Source organism: Nicotiana sylvestris, chromosome 8 (assembly GCF_000393655.2).
Source record: "Nicotiana sylvestris chromosome 8, ASM39365v2, whole genome shotgun sequence".
Lineage (NCBI taxonomy): Eukaryota > Viridiplantae > Streptophyta > Magnoliopsida > Solanales > Solanaceae > Nicotiana > Nicotiana sylvestris.
In genome coordinates, this window is record NC_091064.1 from 154,327,107 (window position 1) to 154,353,168 (window position 26,062).

At 38.6% G+C, this 26,062-nt stretch overlaps 1 protein-coding gene across 1 annotated transcript; it reads right to left on the minus strand.

Moving 5' to 3' along the window:
• Nucleotides 1–14,601: 14,601 nt before the first annotated feature.
• Nucleotides 14,602–14,970, minus strand: LOC138875878 (uncharacterized). Its single transcript, XM_070154753.1, has one exon. The coding sequence runs from the start codon at nt 14,968–14,970 to the stop codon at nt 14,602–14,604; it is 369 nt and encodes a 122-aa protein (XP_070010854.1).
• Between the last annotated feature and the right edge of the window lie 11,092 nt (nt 14,971–26,062).

The following is a 26,062-nucleotide window of genomic DNA, read 5'->3' on the forward strand; positions in this document are numbered from 1 at the left end:
AATGACAAGTCCATCACGCCCAATCCTTGCCACAACCATTCCACACGCTATGTCAAAGAGTCATGCTCCTAACAAACCATCTACACCCTTTGAAATCGACATCTTTGTCGAGCCAACTCAATTTATGAGACTTAAGGGGTTGTTGACATATAATGCCCATGTTGCTCCATTCACATCTGCCACAATGGCATTTGCCTCCACCACTTGCTCTTGTTTTTCAGCAGCCAAAATTGCATTTATCCTAGCCTACATTGGGCAGTCCTTCTTCAAGTATGGTCCACCACATGTAAAGCAGCCTTTGAATTTGTCGCTTATTTCCTTGTCATTTGAAATCTTCGCTTGCCTTCCATTATTGGCATGCCCTTCATCTTCGGCAACTTGTCCCTTCCCACTTTTCTTCCATTCCCTTGCCTTGTCCTTCCTTCTGTCGGGCTTTGAATGCGAAGATTCAGCTGGGTCATTGATCCACTCCCAATCCACACTCAAGAATGAGTGGAAGAGGTCGTTAGAAGAATAGTACCCAACTATGAGTCGGAGTCAATTTTTACAGGGAGCTAACAATGGGTGTTCGAGTGTATACTTGATGCGTGAAGATGAAACAACGTGAATACACTTCCATCACGTTGGTTTTGAAAATTACTTCTATAAACTACACTATCAATGCTCAATACGATAAATGAAACTAGAAACTGACTCATTGTTTTGGGTTGTTTTCAAATAAGTAAAAAGCCTATGGATGCAACCTTCACCTAGGTGTTCACCTAATGGGTTAAGTACGTTAACACTTGTTTTATTATCAGGGTGTATTATAGCTTTCAACTCTAAGTTACTTATTCAATACCTCTCGGTCATAGAGTTCTTTTGCCCAATTTGGATTTCTCAAGCCCAAATGGGTATCAAGCTAAATAGTTGATGTGAGCTCAAGTCAGGTTTTCCTTATCTCTAGTTCAAACCCTTTAATTAGGCTATACAAATCCTTAACTATCCCAATTTCTTGTTAGCTAAGTTTTCCTAGACTAGCTCCATCTTTCTCAAGTAAAGACTAAGTTAAAAAGACATGAATCAATGTTTGCAACCATTTACCTAATCATAAATAAGCATTAAATTAAATACCCATAAGGTTTACACAACAACCCCAGTAAATGTCTAGCTACTCATAGTAAAAATGAAGAAAAAAAAGAAGAAATACTAATTAAACCCATAATATAAAATTAAAATGATAAACTATGATGTTTTTGTCCCAAAATGATCAAAAAATTCCTAAAATAGTAAACTACAATGGCTAGAGCTGAGAAAACTTCAAAACTTGAACTAGAAATGTGATTCCCGTCTATTTATAGTGGCCCAAAATTCAGTGACAAAAATGCACCTCGGGAGGTTCTGCGTGCAGTCCGCACATTGCTTGAGTTTGCAGGGGGGATGGATTCTGCATCCGCACAATTTGATATGCAGCTGCAATTCCGCTTCTGCGGCCGCACAATTCATGTGTAGTCCGCACTTCAGGGAAAGCTCCAGTCTTGGTCATTTTGCACACTCTCTGAACTTTTTGAATTCTTGTTAGTGCGGATCATGTTCTGTGGCCGCACATATTGTGGGTGGTCCGCACTTTTTCTTTAATTACTTTTGGGCTTCTACATCAGTTCTGCTGCTGCAGAGAAAATTCTGCGGCCCACACTTGCTTCTGCGACCGCAGAAATACTTTCGCGGACCGCACTTCTAGTCTGTTGCGCTCCTTCTTGCCTTGTGAGTTAGAACACTCCTTTTTGAGTTTTTTTCTTCATAAGAGCCCAAATTTCCAATATTCCTGTAATTTTTACACTTTATTAGTTTTGGGAACGTAAATTATCACTTTCGGACTAAAGAAAAACTAAAAAGGTATTAATGAGTGGTCAAAAATCCACACTTATCAACTCCTCCAAACTTAAGTCTTTGCTTGTCCTCAAGCAAATATATTAGTTCCCACCTCCTCAAAGTGAAAGGTCATTTCAGCGAGTCAATGGTAAGCCATCCGTACTTAGTTGGGACCAATAATTACCCACAATACTCATGCATTATCAACAAGGTGACAAGTCAAGTATCATGCACATATAGTTCTAGTGTGACATTTGAGCTTCAAGAATTGACTTTACTCATCAAGAACTTTTGTTATATCATGTAGATCATGGTGGACTCCAGACTCTTCCTTCTCTACCTTCCATTTTCCAAGCTCACTTCAAAAGTTCGCACTCAATCCTAAAATTTATGAAATGTTCACTCTTCTCTCACAAGAGAATGTCACAAGTACGGATTCAAGTACCATAGGCCTGCCTATCATGTAGATCACCACTAATATATGCTCACTCAGTTCAAAATCAAGTAGGAATTCTTTTGGGTTGTAATGAAGGCTTTTGGATTAGGGTAGGATACCATATGAGTAAGTGGTTATACCATTCCTTAAGCACTCCACATTTCATTTCTTGGCTCACAATTACCAATTCTTAGAGTCATTCTCTTTTTATTGGGGGCCTACAGAGACTTGACATCACGCTTTCTTGTTCATTTCATTCTTTTTCTCCCTTGATGCTCATGTTAGGGATCATTACCGCTTTTTGAATCCATCAACCCTTCCACTTATTCTCTTTTTGCATTATTATTTTTGTTTTTTTTCTTTTCTTGCCTTCTCTTTTCATAGAGACCATTTCTTTTCTCTTTTTGGTGCCTTGATACCTCTTTCAAATCCTCAACTCTCCCCCCCAAACTTATGCCTTAAGATACTTATTTCAAGAGTGTTAAGGAAGGTATGAGTGCCAAGAGAGGATCACGACAAAAACGGGTAAAGGCTTATAACATGGTTATTAAATGAGGAAGGCTAGAGGCTCAAAGGGGGTTGACTAGGGATAACAACATTGGTTGGCAATAGAAAGATCAAACGGGCCAAGGAAAGCCTACAATCATTTCTCAAACCAAGCAAAACTTAGGATTCTGCCTTGAAGCACCTTCGGGGCAAGTTCTAGATTGTTCGAACGTATACTTGGACTATCAACAAATCACCTCACCTCTCACGCAACTAGACCATAAAAGAGGATAGAGTCGAGAGACTACAACAACCACACTCAAGTATAAAGATCACTATGGTCCAATAAACCACTCGATGATTACCATAGTCAATCCAAAAGTCTCAAAGTCACTAACTAGAGTTATTTTCTTTCAAAAACCTTGTTTCAAACCATAAGCACGTAGTTAAGTGTGTTAGTATCAAATGAAGCATGAGTAACTCTTTTTTAAGAATGACTTGATTAGGCCTTTTATTCATTACTACTACTATTATTATTACCTAAATACAAAAACGGACTCATTCCCTTAAAAAGGTTGCCACACCATCCATCGTTGGAACGAGTCACCCGGTTCATACAAAAACTACCTTTGGAAAGGACCATGGCGTTAAAAAAAACCAAAGGCTTATTACCTGCGAAAACATAAAAAGAAGTTACTAACCAAACAAGAACTAAAGTGGAAAAATAAAGAAGCTATTGAACAATAATTACTAAAGATAGATAAACTACAAATAAGAAAAGGAACATAATCATTCAATTGTTATAGTCCAGATGTATCCAGAATGTGTCATTGTCAAATCAAATAAACTCTACCCCTTCCCCCGAATAAAAGTAAGCATTGTCCCCAATGCTTAACAAAAAAAGAGTGAAAGGAGAGAGGGTGAAGAAAACTCCCTAAGGATCCTTGGACATCTCACTGTCCCCGCAATATCATCTCTCGTTGGGTCAGTCAACTGTATCTCATCACCATCAAATCCAGGCATGGTGGGAGTGGAAAATATCGCACGCACTACCTTAGCAGTGTCAGCAACAAGGTCTGGCTCCTCATACTGGCCAACTGGTGCAACCGTTGCAGAAAGTGCTTATGGATCTGGGGCGAACTGGTCTGGGTCAAATAACATATCTAAGGGTAGATCCCCAGTCGTTGCAAGTCGGTTCACCTCCTTTTTCAGCTTGTCAACTGATTTCTTGCTTGCCTAGGACTTCTTCATCTTCTTAACGTCTTTGCCCAACTCTTCAATAACCTACCCGTGATGTACTAGAGTGTCCATGATCATGTTCTGGTTGTCTAGAATCTTCTTCAACTTCTCATCAAGATCAGAGGAGACTTATGGTGCATGTGTAGATGACTGCACTGCAATAATATTAGATAAGTCAGACAGCTTTGAAGTAGTTATATGCATCCAATTGTTGAGATTCACCAATGTCTGGGAGACTCATAGAGCAGGTAATGAGCTGTAGGCATGGACACTGGCCTCAAAGCTAGAGTAGGGGCTGCCTTGGGGCCTGAGGTAGGAGCTGAAGATGATGGCGGAGGCATAGCAGCAGCACTGGAAGAGGGCTCAGTAGAGGTGGATGGAATGTCAGTTGTCTTAGTAACTACCACTGTCTACTCATCAGACTGGCCTATGGTGGTAGAAGGCCGATCTCTCTTCTTTGGGTTAGTCTTATCCATCAGTGAATACCAGTCAAATGGATTCTTTGGCTTCACCTTGGTGTCAAATGATCTCGGTTCTACCTTTGCATTAGTTAGGTACTCTGTGATAGTGTTGGGATAAGGGTAGGTCGAGCTAGTCTGTTGTGCTATCAATGAAATGTTGGCTGACATCATGGAACCCACCTTAATTAGGTACTCGGCCATGATGGAAGCCACAAGAACAGCTCGAGGAAGAGGTATATGAGTCTCATTCTGGCACGGATCAAGTCTGCCACAAACAAAGGTCTACCACCCCTTCGCCTCGAAGCTCAATGTATTCCGTTGAATGGGAACCCCAACAGTAATCTATCATGGCAGTGGCCCTAGTGGTGATAATATCTCTGCCTGCCAAGGTTGGACTTCTTCCTTCATTGCATATTTCTCTAGATACTCCTTCGGCTCCAAGTCCTAAAACCCCAAGTATGTGTTTAGTGTATGCTGATCAAACCTCACCTTGAGGTTGCATACTTTGGTCACCTTCGTCCCCTTCTTGATATGAGAAACATTTGCATAGACCTCTCGGATAAGGTACTCTTTTGCATCCTCAACTCTCCTAGTAAACCACATCCAACCCTTTCTCTAAACTACCTCAACGTCACCAGTTATATTCATCCAAATCCTTCAATACGAACTGCCGCTCAAGTGTCAAAGATTTCACTGGCCACCATATACAAAAATCGGTAAAGGCAGCCAAGATGACAAACCTATCCTCCCATATCTCTTTTTTCTTCTATCTCTCTACACTGGTGAAAGTACCAGATCCCCCTCTACCTTAATCGGTGATATCATGTATAGTCTGTGCCTCTGTGTCTGGGGAAGCTGCTAGCTCAGAGGTATGCCTAGCACTCTCCGACCCCTCGAAAGTGCTGTGAGATGAAGAGGCCTCATCCCTGAGTTGGAATCTCCCCTGTGACCTAGACTGTGTGGCTGACTGCTCCTCTTGATGAGTTTCCCTCTGAAGTTTCCCTAGACGGGACAAAGGAACTAGACTTGGAGAGGTCTGCACCTCTCCCTCTTCCTATTGTGGCCTTCTTCCTGAATGTTTTGGGCTGGCCAAGGGGAAAGGTACCTCTACCTTGGCCCCTAGAAGATTCACCTCTTCCCTTTTTAGTGTTGTCGCGGCCTCACGATTGAACCATTTTCTGTATCAAATCAAAAATATTGTTAGTTGTAAGTCATCATTCAACACATTCAAGACGTATGTAGGTATGGGAAGACAATATAGTCACACTGGGGTTATGACTAACAGGCTGCTAAGACGGGGGTCTGTGATCCATAGATTTTTGAAGTGTGGTCGTAGACTAGAAGTGCGGACCGCACAATTACAAGTGCGGCTGCACTTCTGTCAAAGAATATCATAGGATCAGAGGGCCCTCTCTAAAGACAGTGCGATTCTTGTTTTGCGGACGCAGGAGAAATCTGCGGTCCGCACATTTTAAATTGCGGCCTTCTTGAGGTTTCTATTGTCCGCACAATTAAAGTATGGTCGAAGATGCACTTGCTTCACTAAGTTGCCTAAAACTCCTAATCTGCGGCCTGCACAAATTCAAGTGCAGTCGCAGATTTCAAACACTACGTACAGTCAAACGTTTCAACTTAGATTTTTCAATTACTTGCACAAATAGACATGGCAACATAGTATAAACATGAAATCTCATTATCCTAATCCCATTAGAGCATGTATTATGATTACCTAGTTCAGGTCTGCCCTACATGGACACATAGATGAACTCTAATAATAGATGGCCTAAAAAGAAACTTAAAATTTTACAAATTAAACTAACACAAAAATGTAACATGAAATGGAGCTTACCAAATAGAGTGAGTGCACTGGGTGTATAAGCATAGGTGGTTATGTGTGTGGATAGTAAAAATATCTCAAGAAAGTTGTAGAGTGACAGTGATTTTCTAGAAGAGCGAAAAATGTAAAATGAACTCAATTTTCCTATTTATACTTAAAATTTTAAGAGGGAAAAGAGTCGAGTGTGGCCGCAAATTTCATTTGTGGTCTGCACTCTATCACTTGGGGCAGTTGTCTTTGGTTTTAATGTACGGTTTGCATATTTTTGGGTGCAACCGCAGATTTCATGTGCGGTCGCAGATTAGCCTCCGTACTGACAAGATCAAACTTTAGAGAGTTACCATTTTTACACTTTTGCTATATTCCAATTGTGTGGTTCGCATGAGAAATGTGCGGCTGCGATTTCCCTCCTGTTGTGGCACACAGATATGTGTGTTCCGCACTAATAAAGTGTGGTCCGCAGATCCTTGAAAACTTGTCCATTTTTCAGTTCACCCTTCTTTCAAATCACACTCAACCCTGTAGCACACGTCAAATCAAGTTAGAACATAAATAACACCTAACTACAAAAGAAAAAGGAAAAGATCATGGGTTGCCTCCCAAGAAGCGCCTTATTTAACGTCGCGGCACGATGCAAAATACCCTCAAGTGAAGTAAATGACCGCCACCACATGGCTATCTCCAACCTTTCCCAAGTAAGTATTCACTTAGTGACCATTGACTCAGAATACTTCATTATTTTTGTTCTTCAAGTCTATTGCACCAAAAGGTGTCACACCAATAATTTCAAATGGACCACTCCACTTGGATTTTAGCTTCCCAGAAAACATTCTCAACCTTGAGTTAAACAACAATACAAGATCGCTCACCTTGAACTCTTTGTTCCAAAATGTATTTGTCATGAAGATATTTCATCTTTTCTTTGTAAAAGGACGAACTCTCATATGCATGGTACCGAAACTCATCAAATTCATTCAAATGTGCAACCCTCAAGTTAGCGGCTACATACCAATCAAGAATCAACTTCTTTAGAGCCCACATTGCCTTGTCCTCTAGTTCCACCGGAAGATGACAAGCTTTTTCGAACACCAACTGGTACGGAAACATTCCGATAGGTGTCTTTTAAGCCGTCCGATAAATCTATAACGCATCATCAAGCTTCTTGGATCAATCTGTCTGATTAGCATTCACCATTTTAGAAAAGATACTCTTTATCTCCCGATTGGAGACTTCCACTTGCCCACTAGCTTGTAGGTGATAGGAGTCATGACTTTGTGAGTAATACCGTACATGCTAAGTAAAGTGTCAAAAGCTTTGTTGCAACATGTGACCTCCTATCGCTTGTGATTGCACGCGGAGTACCAAATCTCGTGAAAATATTCTTCTTCAAGAAGGCTACTACACTTCTTGCCTCATTGTTGGGTTAAGTGACAGCCTCAAACCATTTGGACACATAATCTACCGCGACCAAGATGTAGGTGTTTCCACAAGAACTCACAAAAGGCCCATGAAGTCAATGCCCCAAATATCAAAAATATCAATCTCCAAGATGGTTGTGAGAGGCATTTCATTTTTCTTTGAGATTTCACCGGCCCGTTCACAATCATCACATCTAGCATCCTTGTAAAGAGTAGGCCAATAGAAACCACAACTAAGCACTTTGGCCGCCATTCTTGCTCCACCATGATGACCACCATATGGCAAAGAATGAAAAGCCCCAAGAATATCACCTTGCCCTTCTTCCGGTACACACCTCCTAATCACCCCATCCGTAAAAATATGGAAAAGGTATGGTTCATCTCAATAATAATCTTGACAATCTCTTTTGAGCTTCTTCCTTTGGCTTGAAGAGAACTTATCCGGAATGATTCCATACACAAGAAACTTGCCAAGTCCACGAACCATGGAACTTTTTTCATTGAAATTGCCAAAAGTTGATCATCGGGGAACAAGTCATTGATTTCAAGGCCATCATATGGCCTCTCCTCCTCCCCCAAACGAGACAAGTGGTCCGCCACTTCGTTTTCACTACCTTTCCTATCTTGGATGTCAATATCAAATTCTTGTAACAAGATTACCCATCTCATCAACCGAGCTTTGAGTCCTTTTTGCTCATAAGATAACGAAGCATCGCATGATCTGTGTGGACAATAACTTTTTCACTCATCAAGTAGGGGCGCAACTTCTCAATTGTAAACACAATAGCAAGGAGCTCTTTTTCTGTATTGGTATAGTTGACTTGGGCAATATTCATGGTCTTACTAGCATAGTAGAACGGATGGAAAATCGTGTTGATACGTTGCCTTAAAACAACCCCAAACACTACATCACTTGCATCACAGTTGAGTTCAAAGGGCACACTCCAATTTGGAGCAGTGATGATGGGAGTAGTTTTCAACTTGAGCTTCAACAATTTAAAAGCTCTCATGCAATCATCATTGAAATTGAACTTGCCATCCTTCTCAAGGAGCTTGCACAATGGGTTCACCACTTTAGAGAAATCTTTGATAAAGCGCCGGTAAAAACCCGCATGTCTAGGAAACTCTGCACACCCTTCATCGAAGTTGGGGCAGAAGCTTAGAAATCACCTCAATTTTTGCCTTGTCAACTTCAATGCCATTCCTTGAGATTTTATGGCCAAGGACAATACCTTCCTCAACCATGAAATGGCATTTCTCCCAATTGAGTACCAAGTTGGTTTCTTCACATCTAGCCAACAGTTTGTCCAAATTTGCAAGACAATCATTAAAAGAATCCCCAACCACTGAGAAGTCATCCATAAAAACTTCAAGGTAGTACTCCACCATGTCCGTAAAAATAGTTATCATACACCGTTGAAAAGGCGTCGGTGCATTGCACAAACCAAATGGCATCCGCTTGAAAGTAAAAGTATCATAGGGACATATAAAGGTTATTTTCTCTTGATCTTCTAGAGCAATGAGAATTTGGTTACAACCCGAGTACCCATCAAAAAAATAATAGAAAGCACAACCAGCCAATCTATCGAGCATTTGATCTAAGAAAGGAAGTGCAAAGTGATTCTTCCTTGTTACTTTGTTGAGCTTGTGATAATCCATACACACCCTTCAACCGGTCACCATTCTCATAGGAATCAATTCATTCTTATCATTGCTGACCACCATCATGCCCCCCTTCTTTAGGATACATTGAACCGGAGAAGTCCATGAACTATCGGAGATGGGGTAGACAACTCCAGCATCCAACCACTTGATAATATCCTTCTTGACAACTTCTTGCATAGCCTCATTGAGTCTTCTATGATGTTCAATAGATGGTTTAGCACCATCCTCCAACTTGATCTTATGCATGCAAAAGACGGGGCTTATAACCCGAATATCTACCAAAGTCCACTCAATAGCCTTCTTCCTCTTTTGTAACACTGCCAATGTGGAATCTACCTGCACGTTAGTCAAACAAGAGTAAAGAATAACCGGTAATGTAGAAACAAGGGCCAAGAAATTCATATCAAAGATGTGGAGGCAATGGCTTCAACTCCAAGGTAGGTGGCTCTTCAATAGAAGGCTTTGTAGGAGGAGTCTTCCTATTTTCAAGATCCAAGGAAAATTTACGGGATGCATAGTTGTACGGCCCCATTCCTTGCAAAGAGTTCACATATTCCATGAAACCATCCATCTCATCATCATCAAAGTTGAGCAAGACGACTGCCTCCAACATATCACCAACATTAATAATAGCACTTATATCATCAACAATGACATCGGTCACCAAATCCACAAAATAACACACCTCATTGCTATTTGGTTGTCGCATGGACTTACACACATGGAATATCACTTTTTTATCACCAACCCGGAAAGTGAGTTCTCCGGCTTCAACATCACAAAGATCTGTACCTGTAGCAAGGAAAGGTCTCCCAAGAATAATTGACACTTCATATTCAACCTCACAATCTAGAATGACAAAGTCCGCCAGAAGAATAAATTTACCAGCCCGCACCAAAACATCTTCAATCACACCCAATGGCCTTTTCATGGTACGATCGGCCATTTGAAATCTCATAGAAGTGGGTCTTGGTTTCCCAATCCCCAAAGTCTTGAAGTGGGAGTGGTGTTAATGGTGAGATAAGGAGACGATTGTTCGATCGCCATTAGAGGAGTACTTGGTAGATGAGTAGAGTGAGAGAGAGAGAGATGAAGAGAAGACCCTAGCTATACAAAGGAGATGAAGGTTTATGACTTGCCGTGAGAGAGAGAGAGAGAGAGTTTTATTGGAAGAAGGGCTAATGATGAGAGGAGAAAGAAATAGGTTCTGAATAGTTCTGAAAATGGCGGTAGGTTTGTGGGAAAGCGTTACCGTGCAGAGGGGATGAAGGGATTTGAAAGAAAAGACATGACATGCAGACTTCGAAAAGTCGGATGATGTGGCAGTTGAGTTAATTTTGTTAAACACATTTTTTTTCTTTTGAGAAGGCATGCAGAATAAGCACATTACTACTAACCTGAGGTATAAGAACCTGATGCCAGAACAATTTTTTGAGAAAGGTTTTAGCAGCTCCTCTCTCACGGTTTATAATTGTACCTTTAGCTTCTATGATCGTCATGCGTATTTACCTGCAATGGTATTGATGTGAGTTAGGCTTGGTCAAAAACACTTCAGCTAACTTTACCTGACGGTGTCTTGCATAGCCAGCTGATGGAGGATCAGGTTCTTCATTAGACTCTTATGACCCTATCTTCACCTTGTTTGATCTAGAATATTCTCTACTCAAGGCTTTGATACAAGTATCTAGAATTTGGTCTTCTATTCTGCAAGACTTTTCACAGATTAACCCTTTCTTCAAATTGACCCTCAGAATATAATCTCACCCCTCAATGTGCTTAGTCCTCTTGTTTTTTAGATTCTTCTCCCATTGTTGACGAGGCCATTGAGTTTTGCTTATTTGTCCCCCAAAGGATGATGCATGTATCATGGCAAGTGAACTATTCTAGAAGTGCTTTTCGTTTCCACAGAAAAACCTGCATATATAACATCATCATACCCAACAGGATTAAAAACACTATCAACTGAGGGGTAACACAGGATCGGGTCCTGAGTTCCCTTAAGGTATCTCAAACTTCTGTGGGCATCCTTCAAGTAGGATTCCTACGGACTTTCACTTTGGATTCTATTTAGGAGTGGAGATAAAAAAGGGACTTTTTTTTGAATACTTATCTAACTCTATAATAAAATAAAGTGATTAACTTGTCACACAGATGGGAGCTTTTGTGTTTCCAATTTTGAGACTGAAGTTTGATTAGTAGGGGAGATTTGGAGGTTAATTTGATTTTCCCACACTCTATGTTTTGTTGCTTGCGTCACAAGTGCATGAGCTGCATCTCTACTCTTCCTTCAGCTTCAGTGGTAGTAGGTGGAGTACCAAGTTCCTTGTGAGATGTGGAAGATAAAGTTGCATTGTCTTTCGCCAGTCTTCTTCATCGTACTCATTTTATCAGCCTCCCTATTTGAAGCCTCAGATATTTCCCAGGGACCAGAGTTAGTTCATCATATTGACTATGACCGTTTCGTCCTTGGCTAGAGGAGGTGTCTTGTTAAATACCCCATGAGAACTTCCTTCCATTTGGTGTGTCCTTTATTTGAGACTTTGAGGCTTTGCTTTGTGGAGAGTACCCCAGAAGGATTCCTTCGCTCGTCTTTTGCATTGAACTTCCCAAGCTGATCCTTCCTATTGTCGAGAACATGGCATTTTCAGTCAAGATGGTTCTCAGATGAGTTGTCTTTTAGTTAAGAGGGCATTTTCTTCCATTGAGCATCTCATGGTGGGTTTTGATTCAGGAGGGACCTGTTCATACACATGTTCACCAAGTAGAAAGCTGTATTTACTGCTTTTGCCCAGAATTTTTTGGCGATTCCATAGTCGATGAGCATTGTCCATGCCGCATTTTCCAGTTCCGTTCTTTCTTTCACAATACCATTTTGTTGTGGAGTCCTTGGTGTTGAGAAGTTGTGCATGATCTCTTTTACTCTTTTTTTTGTTTTTGCTTGAATCCTTTTGCCAAGAACCATTAACACCTCGAAAGTCTCCTCCTTTGCTTTGTGAACTCATGTCCAAGTTACTCTTAAGTTTGGCAGACCACGCACCAGGTCCTTCTGAGTTAATTTATTCGGAGGTGAGAAGGTTGCATACACCAGTCTCTCATGCCAAAATTTTGACTTCACCCATCTCATACCACAGCTTCTGGAGATTCATAGTCGACAAAGTAAATGTTCTGGTTTCCTTTATCCATTGAGATCACTTGCCCGGTTATCAGATTGGTAACTGTGCACACTTCTTGATAAGAACTCTACTTTGTTCCCTCTACATAGATTTGAGAAACACTCAGGAGACTATACTTCAGGCCATTTACATAGTACACGTTCCCAACTGAGTGCAGAAGAACCTTTCCAACTTTATATTCACTGAGAATGTAAGGATACATTCCCTTCCTGCGAGGCTTTCAGTGAGAAGAAATTCATGATGCTTTCAGTCACATGCTTTGAGCATCTGCAGTCCATAGTCCATCGCAGTTCGCTTCCTCTTATTGTTCCCTACTCATGCAAATCAAAGGTTACATTTAGGAACTCAAACTAGTTTGTGTCCCTTGTTATGATAAAAAGGATGAATAAGGGGTTTCCTAGTCCATGCAGGTAACATCTGCTTCTTGCGAGTGGTACCTGGTCCCTTGTTAGTAGTCACTTTATCAGTAAACACTTTATTTTTCTTAACAGACTGAACCCTGGCCTGACGATTTTCTTTAAAATGCCCATTATTCCCACAGTAGGTACATAGCCAGTTATCTGATACAGTGACATACTTGTTATGAGGGTTGTAAGGAGTTTTCTCCCTTGGAACCTGATGCCCTGCCTGTTCCCACTATTGTTAAGATACATGGTAGTGACAGCATCTGAGGACCAGGTCCACTTCAGAGATTTCTCAAGATTAATTCTTACTTTCTCCAAATCAGCTTGAAGTTGTTGATTCTTCTCGAGTTCCCTACAGATATTGGTTTTTACAACAGTTAACTCCTTTTCAAGCATGATGTGAGTCTCGCTGGCTACTTTCTTCCCTTTCCCAAGACTCACATTTGTTCTCTATTGAGTCCCTCAATGGTTTCCTCTAGATCGGTGCATATTACTAATAGGTTTCCGTAGTTGCAATTTTTTCTTCTAAGGTGTGTTTCTCATTGTTAAGGCCTTCTATTGTTTCTTTTAGATCAACAACTACTACCATCATATCGTCTCTCTCATTTTCCACACTAGTTATTCTATCATTCAAGGCTTTCTTTTCTTTTTCAAGATTAGCTATGGTCTCATTTAAGTCCACTACACAGACCACTAGATCATCTCTAAATTGTTCGGCCTCTTCTAGTTCTGTGGTCAGGATCTCCTTATCATTTACAAGGCTATAATAGGCATCAATTAGGACATTAGCTAACGACCTTAGCTTCTTAGAAGAGTAGGATTTTAGATTTCTCTGAACATCCCTGAAGTTTACCTCATCGTCTTCATCTTCTTCGTCATTATCAGACTGAGCCATCAGCGCGAACAATGAATCGTACTTCATTGCTTCAGTTTCCACTACCATCATGAAACTATTTTCTGCATCTGGTTCCCTTTCGAATTTACTATAGGAGTCTCCCCAAGCAGCAAGAGCATGCTTAACAATATTGTTAGCAGTTTCGATTGAATTGTTTATCTGGAACCAGGTTCCTTTTTGTTGCTCTGTCAGGATTTTTCTTGTATTGCTCCTGTTTTGCGAGTGGGCAGTCTTTGATGAAATGCCTTGACTTTCCACATCTGTGACAGAGATAGTTGTTCCTTGTTTTACTTGAACTGCCCCACTTTGGTATACAACCATTTCTTCGAACCATCTTTTGAAATCTCTTAGTAATATAGGCCATGTCACTATCTTCATCACTTGAGTCGCTGCTTTCAGCTTTGAGTACCAGGTTCTTTTCCTTCTTGGGCTCTCTTCTTTCACTGTCTTTCTTTCTTTTTATCTCGTATGTCTTCAGATTACCAATCAACTCATCCATGGTCAGAGTTTGTAGATCTTTAGCTTCAGTGATGGCATTTACCTTACTTTCCCAAGAACCAGGTAGAACACTGAGGATTTTCCTTACAAGCTTGTTTCTGGGAATGACATCGCCAAGTGAGTGAAGCTCATTTATGATGGAGGTGAATATAGTGTGCATATCTTGTATATACTCATCATCCTTCATCCTAAAGAGCTCATATTCAGTGGTGAGCATATCGATCTTGGATTGTTTGACCTAAGTAGTTCCATCGTGTGCGGTTTGTAGAGCTTCCCAAATTTCTTTGGTAGTATCACAAGCTGAGACTCTATTGTATTCATCAGGTCCTATGCCACATATCAAGATTATCTTGGCACGATAGTTTTTTTCTACAGCTTTTCTGTCAATGTCGTTGTACTCTTTTCTACCTTTTGGCACCATTGGTCCTATTTCTGCAAGCTTCTTCATGGGAACATGTGGACCATCACAAATGATGTCCCACAGTTCTGAATCTTCTACCATCATAAAATCATGCATGCGGATCTTCCACCAACCATAGTACTGACCATTGAATCTAGGAGGTCTATAGGTTGATTGTCCTTCCTTAAAGTTCGGTGGAGCAGCCATTGAGATCTTTTCTAGGTGTTAACCTTTTAGAAAGAACCTGCTCTGATACTAATTGTTAGTTTATATGGGTCCACCAAACTATAGAGTACATGGTCCTATAAGAGATGATGCTGAGAATGCTATAAAAACTGAAAGTAAAGAAGACAAGGGATTTTTACGTGAAAAAACCCCACACTAGGGGATCAAAAAACCACGACCTACTCTTGTAGGCTTTTAACTTCACTAACTTGCAATCTCCCTATTACAAGCCACTTTGTAAAAAACCTATTGCAAAGACTTCAACTAACTTGTGATGCACCCACCACAAGCCAATCTATAACTATCCTAGTTACAAAGGCTTTAAAGTTATGTTTATTCGTAGTCACAACATAAACTCGGAAGTTTACGAATTTTGGTTTGTTCCTAAGATAAAGCTTCTAAGAAAGCAAACTAGGAAATACAATGAAGAGCAAATAACAAGATTACAACTCAACTACGGATGTACATAAACTTATTAAGAAACTGATCCTTAGTAGAGTTGTCTTCTTGTTCTTGACACACCAGTGACTTCAATGCCGGATGAATATTGTTGTTGCTTGAGAGAATATCACTGAATGCACAAAGAATGGTGTGTCTTGCACCAGGTTGTTTTATCACAATAGATAGTGATGTCAACTCTTGGTACACGCTTCTTCCCAATGAGAAGTGACTGATGTACTGTCTGCACAGCCCTTCTGTGCAGTTGCATTCCAGCTGGATAGTCGACTTGTACTTCTGTCAGAACACACCAACGAACCAGGTCCTAGTTGTGTTCCTCTTCTGTGACAATTTCTAGATGGTCATTTTTTACTGCTACGTTCTAGCTGCACATTTGACTTGTACTTCTATCAGAGAACACTAAGGGACTAGGTCCATGTTGTGTTTCTCTTTATAACATTTGCGTACAGTCACTATCTTGTGCTTGTATCGGAGAACCCTGAGGAACAAAGTCACCAGGTCCCTGTTGAGTTTCCTCCCTGTGGTTGTTCATTCGTTTGCTGATTATCAGACTTCTACCAGGTCACATGAAGTGTATACCCTATGGGCTAAGGTTCTCTATCTTGTTCTTCACAACAAGTTTGTTAGAACATCAAAACATACGAAGCATAAGGTCAAGACATTGAAAACCCATCAATTCTACCTTCTCAATTCTAATTGCACCCAACCCTTCAATCTACTCATGAATTAATGTTGTTTGTATTCCTTTCCCATATTATACATTCAATATCAAAGGATGAGAATTCCTTGACATACTCCCTCACCATGCCATTTTTTTCAAGCGACGTTGTCCATCTCCTCCAACCCAAGACGAGTTGCTTGGAAGGAATTGCGATTTTAATTCCTTATTCAACATATCCCAAGTTTCAATCTTGGGTAGTCCAGCACTTTTGACTTCATTAACTCTTTTCTGCCACCACACTTTTATATCATCAGTCAAGTATATAGTTGTGATGGTCACATTCTCTTCATCCGGCACAAGAGCAGCCTGGAAATACTGCTCCATATCCTACAAGAAATTTTCCAACTCTTTGGAACTTCTTGTGCCACCATAAGCCTTTGGCTCCGGAATCTTCACCTTGGTGCGATCATCACTTCTAGGGACAATGTCTTGCAATGCCCTTCGAAGTATAAACACTTCCCCATGCAATTCTTCCTTTTCCTTACGTACCACTACATTTTTGCCAGGGTAGTCTCATGTCTCACTGCATAATCGGCCTCCAACCGTGCCATTCTCTAGAACTGAAGAGTTGTGCCTATTTCAAGGGTCTGCCCAATGGGTGCTTCTAACTGCTCCACCGTTTGGCGAAGTTCTGCATTTGTGCTGCCAGCCATATTTTCAAACAGTACCACGAAATCTACCACTGGTCGTCTTGCCACTATTACAAACCTACTCCGCTCCATCTAGTTATCACTGGGGCATTTTCTATCAGTCTGAAATCACACACGTGTGGCAGTCAAGTTGCGTACTTGACTCAGCCTTCCCAACACTTAGCCAAATTTGAGCAAGTTTAGACTTAGGTTTAATTTTAGGCAGCAAAAGCAAAGAGAACACAAGCCAATACAAAAAAAATCCCAACCTTCATATTTATTCAAAAACTTACAAAGGAAACCCTCACTTGACTTTGATCACAAGTGGATCACAGCCCCACTTTGACAAAGAACACAAGTCCTTCTTTAGCCAACACTACGACCTCCAATGCCTTGTTTCACCCATGTCATTGCTTGTATTTTGCTTTACATAGCCTTGTGTTAGCTATCTAAAGCCTTTGCCATCATCACGCACTGTTTTGCTTTAGCTTATCCTACACTTGGCACTACCACAAGCCAAAGTGCCCATGCCACTAATTTTAGCGCACATGCCATGTCATGCCGCCCCAACTTGCCCACACTGCCTTGGCAAGACTTTGCTAAGGGCGTCTTGCCTGCTCCAAGACCTTGGTCAATACTTGCCCACAACAGCCCACATGAAAATGCATCCCACATTGTCCGCATGATCATTTTGCCTACACATAGGCCAATGACAAGGCCATCACACTCAATCTTTGCCACAGTCATGCTAGGCCCAATGTCAAAGAGTCAGGTGCCTAACACTTACCGTGGTCCAGAAAATAAAAAGTCAGAGAATAATTATCTCTCATGCATGAAACGAAGAAAAATAATTTTGCTTCTGGTTTATGTATGGCATTCAACAGTACGCTTGATCTAATATGTCTTAGCCATGGAAGAATACATAATTCCTTCAACCTTGATAGAGAAGACAAGTGACGTAAAGTTTTCAAATTCGCAAAGCAGGGAAATAACATGATGACATGGTCACATTATTATCGTTGTTTTCTGCCCATTAATGTCAAATTTGATCAAAGGATATGAACAAGAGAAAGGATTTTTTGTTTTAAATCTGTGCTGGCCTTTTACGTGAAGTATTCCCGGAAGTACTAGATATGTGGTAGCAATTTTCAAAACACGCTTTATTCAAAAGAACTTGTAAGAAGAATGAGGAAATAACAATTAATAGATTTCTGATCCTAAATTTTTGCAAAATTGGTACCAACATAGGAAAAGTTTCTACACTACTCATCCACTCACCATACAAAATATCCAAAATTCTATAGAAAATCTCCATAAGCCATGTACCAACTAGTCACTATTAGAAAATTTTACCCGTAAAGATTGAGGTTTTAGCCTCATCCAAGGGTATACTTCTCCTTGACTTTCCTGAGTTTAGGACCTTCTGTGTTTTCAATCCTGTAACTGAGGCACACCAAGTAATACCAAACCCAGACCCCAGAGAAAGTATTCATAAAATTGGTGAGGCAGGCTTTGTTGTTGACTACCCTACTTCAGATCAATATAAATTGGTTACAGTTGAGAAGCTGGATGAACAAGAAGCGTATATATTTCATGTATTTTTATCAGAGGGATCAGGAGTGAGGCATAAATTCTAGTTGAGAATGAATGATACTTTCAGCTATTTGGCTCTCCATATTAAACCTGTATATTCACACCATTCATTGCATTGTCTCAGAAGTGCCAATCGTGTTCTTGCTTTTGATTCAGAGAGAGAAGAGGAAACAATCCTTGACTTTCCTAAGTTCATTGGTCATCATCATGTCTACGATAAATGGTTAAGAGTGGCGCAAGGTAAACTTACCTGTAACGACCCGGTTGGTCGTTTTAAGAATTAATGGCTTGATCCCCTATTAACTGCTTTCATCGTGTTTGTTTCTGCTATTTGGATTTGCCGGGATGTTTGGTTTTGAGTTTCGGAGAGTTTTGGGACACTTAGTCCCTAAAGGAGAGCTTAAGCTTTAGAATTTGGACCGTAGTCAGAGTAGTGTGAAGACGGCCTTGGAATAGAATTTTGTTGGTTCTGTTAGCTCCGTTGGGTGATTTCGGGCTTAGAGGCATGTTCGGATTGTGTTTTGGAGGTCCGTAGATTATTTAGGCTTGAAATACCGAAAGTTGAATTTTTGAAGTTTCTCGTTCGATAGAGAGATTTTGATAGTGGTGTCGGAATGGAATTCTAAAAGTTGGAGTAGCTCCGTAGTGTTGAATTTGACGTGTGTGCAAAATTTTAGGTCGTTAGGATGAGGTTTGGTAGACTTTTTTATCAAAAGCGTAATTTGAGAGGTTTTGGAGTTCTTAGGCTTAAATCTGGTGTTTAATTGGTGTTTTGATGTTGTTTTGAGCGTTCTGAAGGTTGGAACAAGTTTGAATGGTGTTTTAGGGTTAGCTGGTAGGTTTGGTTGAGGTCCCGGGGGCCTCGGGTAAGTTTCGAGTGCTTAACAAAAATTGAATTGAACTTAGAAAAATTTGATGTTGGCTGAACCTGTCATAACCGCACCTGCGTGAACGAGACTGCAGGTGCAGCTAAAAGACCGCAAAAACGGGATTAGCCCAGGCCCCAGAAGCCGCAGGTGCAAGGGATTTGACGCACCTGCGGGACCGCAGGTGCGGTAAGTGAGTCGCAAAAGTGGAAGCTGAGTTTTAATGAAATGTCGCAGATGCGACTTGGTCTTCGCAGAAGCGGGACCGCAGGTGTGGTCCCAGAGCTGCAGATGCGGTTTCACTGATCAGAAAAGGGGCAGAATCGAGGGTTGGCCTCAAAAACCTTAGAAAAAATTTGGAAGCTCGGGATTTGCGATTTTAAGAGAAATTTTCACCTGGGTGTTTTGGGTAAGTAATTCTTACCCGGTTTTGATTAATTTCCACGAATCTATGCTTAAGTTCATCCTTTAAGTTCGAATTTGGGGTGAAAAATTGGAGAAAATTTGTAAAAGTTCTTAGACCTAATTTTGGAGTTTTGATCAGGATTTTGATGTCGGATTGGAGTAATTTCTATATATATGAACTCGTGAAAGTGTAAGAATCCCGAATTCATAACTTTTACCAGATTCCGAGACGTGGGCCCGGGGGCATTTTGGTTATTTTACCTAATTTCGTTTATTAGCTTAGAATTTAATTATGGAATTATTTTCTTGAAGTTATATTTACATTATGCAATTGAATTGAATAGATTTGAGCCATTTGGAGTCGAGTACTCGTGGCAAGAACATGGTTTCGGGTTGATTTTGAGCCGGTTCGAGGTAAGTGGCTTGCCTAACCTTGTGGGGGGAACTCCCCTTAGGATTTGCTATTGTTGATATTTGAAATGCCTTGTACGTGAGGTGACGAGTGCGTACTTGTGCTAATTGTTGAAAAATCATGTTTTAATTAAGTAGCTATAATTGTGTTTCCTTTCCTATTTATATTACTTGCAATTTAAGCCTGTAGTTAGCTTAGGGAAGCATGTCTAATTGACTTAATTGCTTTACTTACTCAAACTGCCTTCTTTGGATTATGTACAACATGCTAGGTTAGAAATACATGTTTTGCCTTGGTATGAAATTTGAATTGAATTGAGTATTCTTCGTGTTGCTGCTGTGTGTTTACTTTGGGACTACGAGACGGTATCCCGGGAAATCCCCCTACCTGTTTACTTTGGGACTACTGATTTGTATTTCGGGAGATCCTCTGCACATATATATTGATTTGGACTGTATTGTGGAATACCGAGAGATCTCCCAGCACGTATATTGAGGATACTAAGAGATCCTCGGGATACCGAGAGATCCGCAGCACATATATTGAGGATACTAAGAGATCCTCGGGATACCGAGAGATCCCCAGCACACATATTGAGGATATTAAGAGATCCTCGGGATACTGAGGGATCCCCGGTTGTTATCTCTGAGTTGAGCTATATTCCTTCTGTGATTATTTTGTTTCTGTTATAGTCGTTGTTATTCTTATTATCATGTGTTACTTCATACTGCTAGCATTTAATTATATTATCGTATTCTATACTGTTTTACCTTGTTTTTCAACTATAATCAGTAGAGCCCTGACCTTCCTCGTCACTACTCAACCGAGGTTAGGCTTGGCACTTACTGAGTACTGTTGTGGTGTACTTATGCCCTTTCTGCGCATGTTTTTCATGTGCAGATCCAGGTACTTCGACTCAGTCCCACTACCCTTGAGGCGAGGCGATTCTCCAGAGACTTCGAGGTATATCTGTCGCGTTCACAAACCGAGGAGTCTCTTTCCATTCTCTCTCATAGTATTAGCCCTTCTATATTTACTTTTGTTTAGACCTTCTGGAGTTAGACACTTGTAGTTATTCAATAACTTGTGATTTCATGAGATTTCGGGTTTTGGGAAATTGTTCAGTTTGAGAGTTATATTGTATATGCCGAGAAGCATCTTTAAACCTTCATTTTGTTTATTCCGTAGTTTTTTATTTGTTGATTCTGTTGTTTTTTCTTTTTCCGCAATTGTTATGCTTACCTAGTCGTAGAGACTAGGTGTCGTCATAACAGTTCACGGAGGGCGAACTTGGGTCGTGACATTACCCTTGTTTGCACCTTTGAGAAAGCCATAGTCATTGCTGCTTACGATTATGCAAGAAATAATTGAAGAGTTTCCCACACTTTGGATAACTTCATTACGGGTCTGGACGGCTATAATTGTCAATCTTGTTCGAAAGAACAGATTAAGGAGATAGTCATATACCGGCTGTCGATCGATCACCATAGTGTTGACAATCAAAGGATGGGTAAATTTCACAAATGCTCATATAACTATGACATTTTTTTACTAAAGTCAATAACTTTGTTTACTCACATAAAAGTCATAAAACTTTCACTACTTTACTCAAAAAATCATAGTTAACCGACAAAGATAATTCTCCGGTAATGTTTTCGTATTATACCATTTTTTTTATTTTTTAAATTCAATCTAATAAATTATGACTCAATTAAAATAGGAAATTTTACCTCCTATAGCAAAGGCATACACTCTATTCAGAGGCGGATCCGAAATTTGATTCTTATGAGTTCCTACCGTAATTTCAAATTTATATGCAATAATAACTGGGTTCACAGTTAGATATTAATTATAAATTAGTTTTAGTGTACGTGTGTTGCACGTGTATTTTGTGTCTATTAATAAAAACTATATAAAATTTAGAATAAGAATAAATTATTTGTAATAGCAATTAACATCGAGATAAATGCAGCACATAGTTACACGTGTATCTTATAGACGATGTTTTTGGTGTAAAAAATATTACTCAAAGTAGAAATATTATATATACCTTATACTATGTATGATTATCCTTAACTTTAAAGTCCTAAATATTAGGACTTCTACAACAACAACAATCCAGTAAAATTACACAAGTGGGGTCTGGGGAAGGTAGTGTGTACGCAGACCTTATCCCTGTCTCGAAGGGGTAGAGAAGCTGTTTCCGAAAGACCCTCGAATCAACATAATAAAAGGACAAAAGGAGAGAATATTAGTTTCGCCACAGAGTATATTAGGACTTCTAATATAATTCAAATAATTAAGGAAAAATTTAATAATCAAAATTTTAGTTGATTTTATATCCTAAATATTAGAAAAATAATTAAATCATAACCTTGTCTAGTATGTAATCCTTTTATAAAGGGTAAAAAAAGGTGAACACTATTTAGCGTGCTTTGCGCGTGTACCTCGTCCGAATAAGTAAATTTTCTTTATAAATCTTATATTTATAACATTAAAAATTGTATGAGACTGATAGATAGGAGTACGTAAAAGTAAAAAGTATATATTTCTAAAATTTATCATTGTTAATTTATTTATTTAACTCAATGAAGGAAGAAATTTCCATATAAAAATATTTAATTTATTTTCGTCAATATATTAAACTTAAATTTGTAACGATATAAATAAATAATCTTTTAGAAACTTGTTATATGAGAAATACTAAATGAATTTGAAATTAATAGACACAAAATACACGTGCAACGCACGTACACTAAAACTAGTTTATAATTAAATATCTGACTGTGAACCTAATTATTATTGCATATAAATTTTAAATTATGGTAGGAACTCATAAGAATCAAATCCCAGATCCGCCTCTGAATAGAGTGTATGCCTTTGCTATAGGAGGTAAAATTTCCTATTTTAATTGAGTCATAATTTATTAGATTGAATTTTAAAAATAAAAAAATGGTAAAATACTAAAAAGTTATTGGAGAATTATCTTTACCAGTTAACTATGACTTTTTGAGTAAAGTAGTGAAAGTTTTATGACTTTTGTATGAGAAAATAAAGTTATATGACTTTAGTAAAAAAATATCATAGTTATATGACCATTTGTGAAATTTACCCACCAAACGAGTAGTGGTTTTTCACATATGAATTCATGTGAAAACCAAGAATCTATTTCTACTTTCACTAACCCAAATCTCACTTGGTGGTGAAAGGAGAGTTTTTTACTATAGTGAGTGCTTGGTCACGCAGATCGTCGTGGAAAGACAGTCAATCATCATATAGATGAAGGTCATAGTAATGGTCGGTAGTTATCCAATGACACATAAACGCCAACAATTCTATGAGAAAAAGAAAAATTGAGCGTGAAAGAGTGCAAAAGGAAAGGTTGTGCCTCTTTAGAGAAATAGAAGCGATTATGATTATGATTTTGATATGGCATAATTGGTCAAATTTAAAACAGTAAAGCAAGAAGAAAGTCTCCAAAATATCGGGTTCTACTTTTCCTCTTCATTCTTTAATTTTTCTGTCATATTTGATATACTATAAATTATTCTATAAATAGGATTAGATGCTTATTATGATCTCAAATATGTTCTATATGTATGCTGTGAAACTAATTAGTTGGCATACAATTTAGTATCATGCGTGAAATTATATGATATTCAAGATGGTAAGATATGAATTAGGCTTACGCTAATACTTGAAATATTCTTGAGATCATGAATATAATATGTAAGGATGTACATATATTAGTTTGATCAGAGTAAGAAAGGTTACCATTTGAAAAGGGAAAAGAAATTGTGATTTTCTGCTCCTGCTTCCTGATTAATATCTACGTGATTTTCTACTCGATCTTTGAGATTAAAATCGTCGTGTTGTTCTATTTAGTTTTCGGAGATTATAGTCTAAGCGACTCTCTACTTATTTTAGAGATTACAATTTAGTGATTTTGTGATCCAATTTATTACTCGGTTTGAAGATTTAAAACTTCATCGATTATTAAATTTAGCTGTGTTATATGTTACTCGACTTGAAGATTAAAATCTTCACCAGTTTGTTAGATCTGGTTGTATCAGATATTATTCAATTTGAAGATTAAAAACTTCACTGTTTATTAATTTTTGTTGTGTCAGATTGGTTTGAAGATTAAAAACTTCATTATTTATTAATTCTGTCTCTATCGTGACATAGCAATAGTATTTGGCTCTACAAAGCAATAAGGGTGGTGAATATGAATCTTTTGAAGAAATATATTTGGAATATGGCATTATTCATCAAACAACGACCCCATACATGCCCCAAAATAGGATCGCGAAAAGAAAAAACCGATCATTAAATGATGAATGTTTTGTTGATAAGTTTTGGTTTACTCCAAAACTTGTGGGGGAAAGCTCTTCTTAAAACTAACTGAATATTCAATCGAGTTTTTCATAGCAAAATTCAGTCCATTCCATATGAAAAATAGAAATGAGAAAAAGCCAAACTTGAAATATCTCAAAGTATGGGTTTTTTTATAAAGTGCAGATCCTAAACCTAAAAAGGTAATAATAGGACAGGATAAGATATGCAATCAATAGTAAAGCACATCAATTTTTGGTTCATGAATCAGAAAATATGGAGATTAATATTTATACGATGATAGAATCAGATAATGCTGAATATTTTTAAAATATCAGAATAAAACGGAATGTGGGTCGTCTAATGGAAAATTGAAATAACCTTAGAAAGAAGCAAAAGAAAGTACACCTAATGAGGGGAATCCAAGAGGTAGTAAACGTCAAAGGACAACTGCCTTCTTTGGATGATTGACTAACATTCTTGTTGGAAAATGAGCTTCAAAGAAGTTATGTCTTCCTCTAAAAGAAGCAGTCAATAGTGAGATAGAATCCATATTAAATAACCATACTTGGGAGTTAGTTGGTCTTACTCTAGGGAACAAACCGTTGGGTTCCAAATGAATCTTAAGAGGAAAAATAAAAGATGATGACATTATTGACATGTATAAGACAAGTTTTGTTGTCAAAGGATATAGACAATGAGAACGCCTTGACTATTTTAACACATACTTATCGGTTACGAATATTACGTAAATATGTATGTTAGTAGGATTGGCTGTGATATAGGGTCTTGAAATCCATCAAACGTATGTGAAGAAAACTTTCTTAAATCGAGATTTGGAGAAAGATATCTACATGAAATAACCTGAAGGATTTATGGTTTCTGAAAACGGAAAAAAAGGTGTGCAGACGTGTTAAGTCTCTTTATGGACTAAAACTAGCATCCAAATAATGGCATATGAAATTTGATTATATAATATTTCCAAATGATTTTAAAATTATGTCATTATTTGTGGATGATATGTTGATAATGAATATAGAAAAGACACATGAAATATTTGAAATATAGGGGTCTTAGCATATGCATGACAAAAGCCAATATTGGACGCAATGTCTATATTATCTTGGAGAACTAGATTATATGATTTTTTGACCCCATGAATACTTAGTGATATTGATATGGTAGTCGGTGGATTTATTACTTGTTCGGTCTTAGTGATGATTAGTGATGAAACTATCAATTCGAAAGTCATTTACGTGCCTTTCTAGAAAGGTGGTGTTTTTTCTTGAATATTAATAATGTTTAGTTCTTTTATGAAAGAATGTCACTTGGACAGTTGTGACTTTGCATTAAAAGATGCGTCTGTATGTTTTACTATAGATAAGACCGTTCATGAAGAAATGTATTAATACATTGGTCTATAATATGGTAAATCAACCGATGAAAATGACAAAAATTCATAGCAGGCTCGATTTGCTTCATGAATAAAGGTACTATAATTTGCATATCATAGAGACTTATATTCTATCACGGAATAAGAATAAATAGAATACAAATGCTAGAAAAGACGAAATTGTTGCGAAATATGTAAAATATTAAAAAGTTATGGCCACAACTGATGTCAATTATTTTAGTTGTTGTTATAATGTAATAT

Coding starts and splice junctions, on each gene's coding strand:
- LOC138875878 (XM_070154753.1), bottom strand. CDS start 14,970: ATGGCTGCTCCACCGAACTTTAAGGAAGGACAATCAACCTATAGACCT.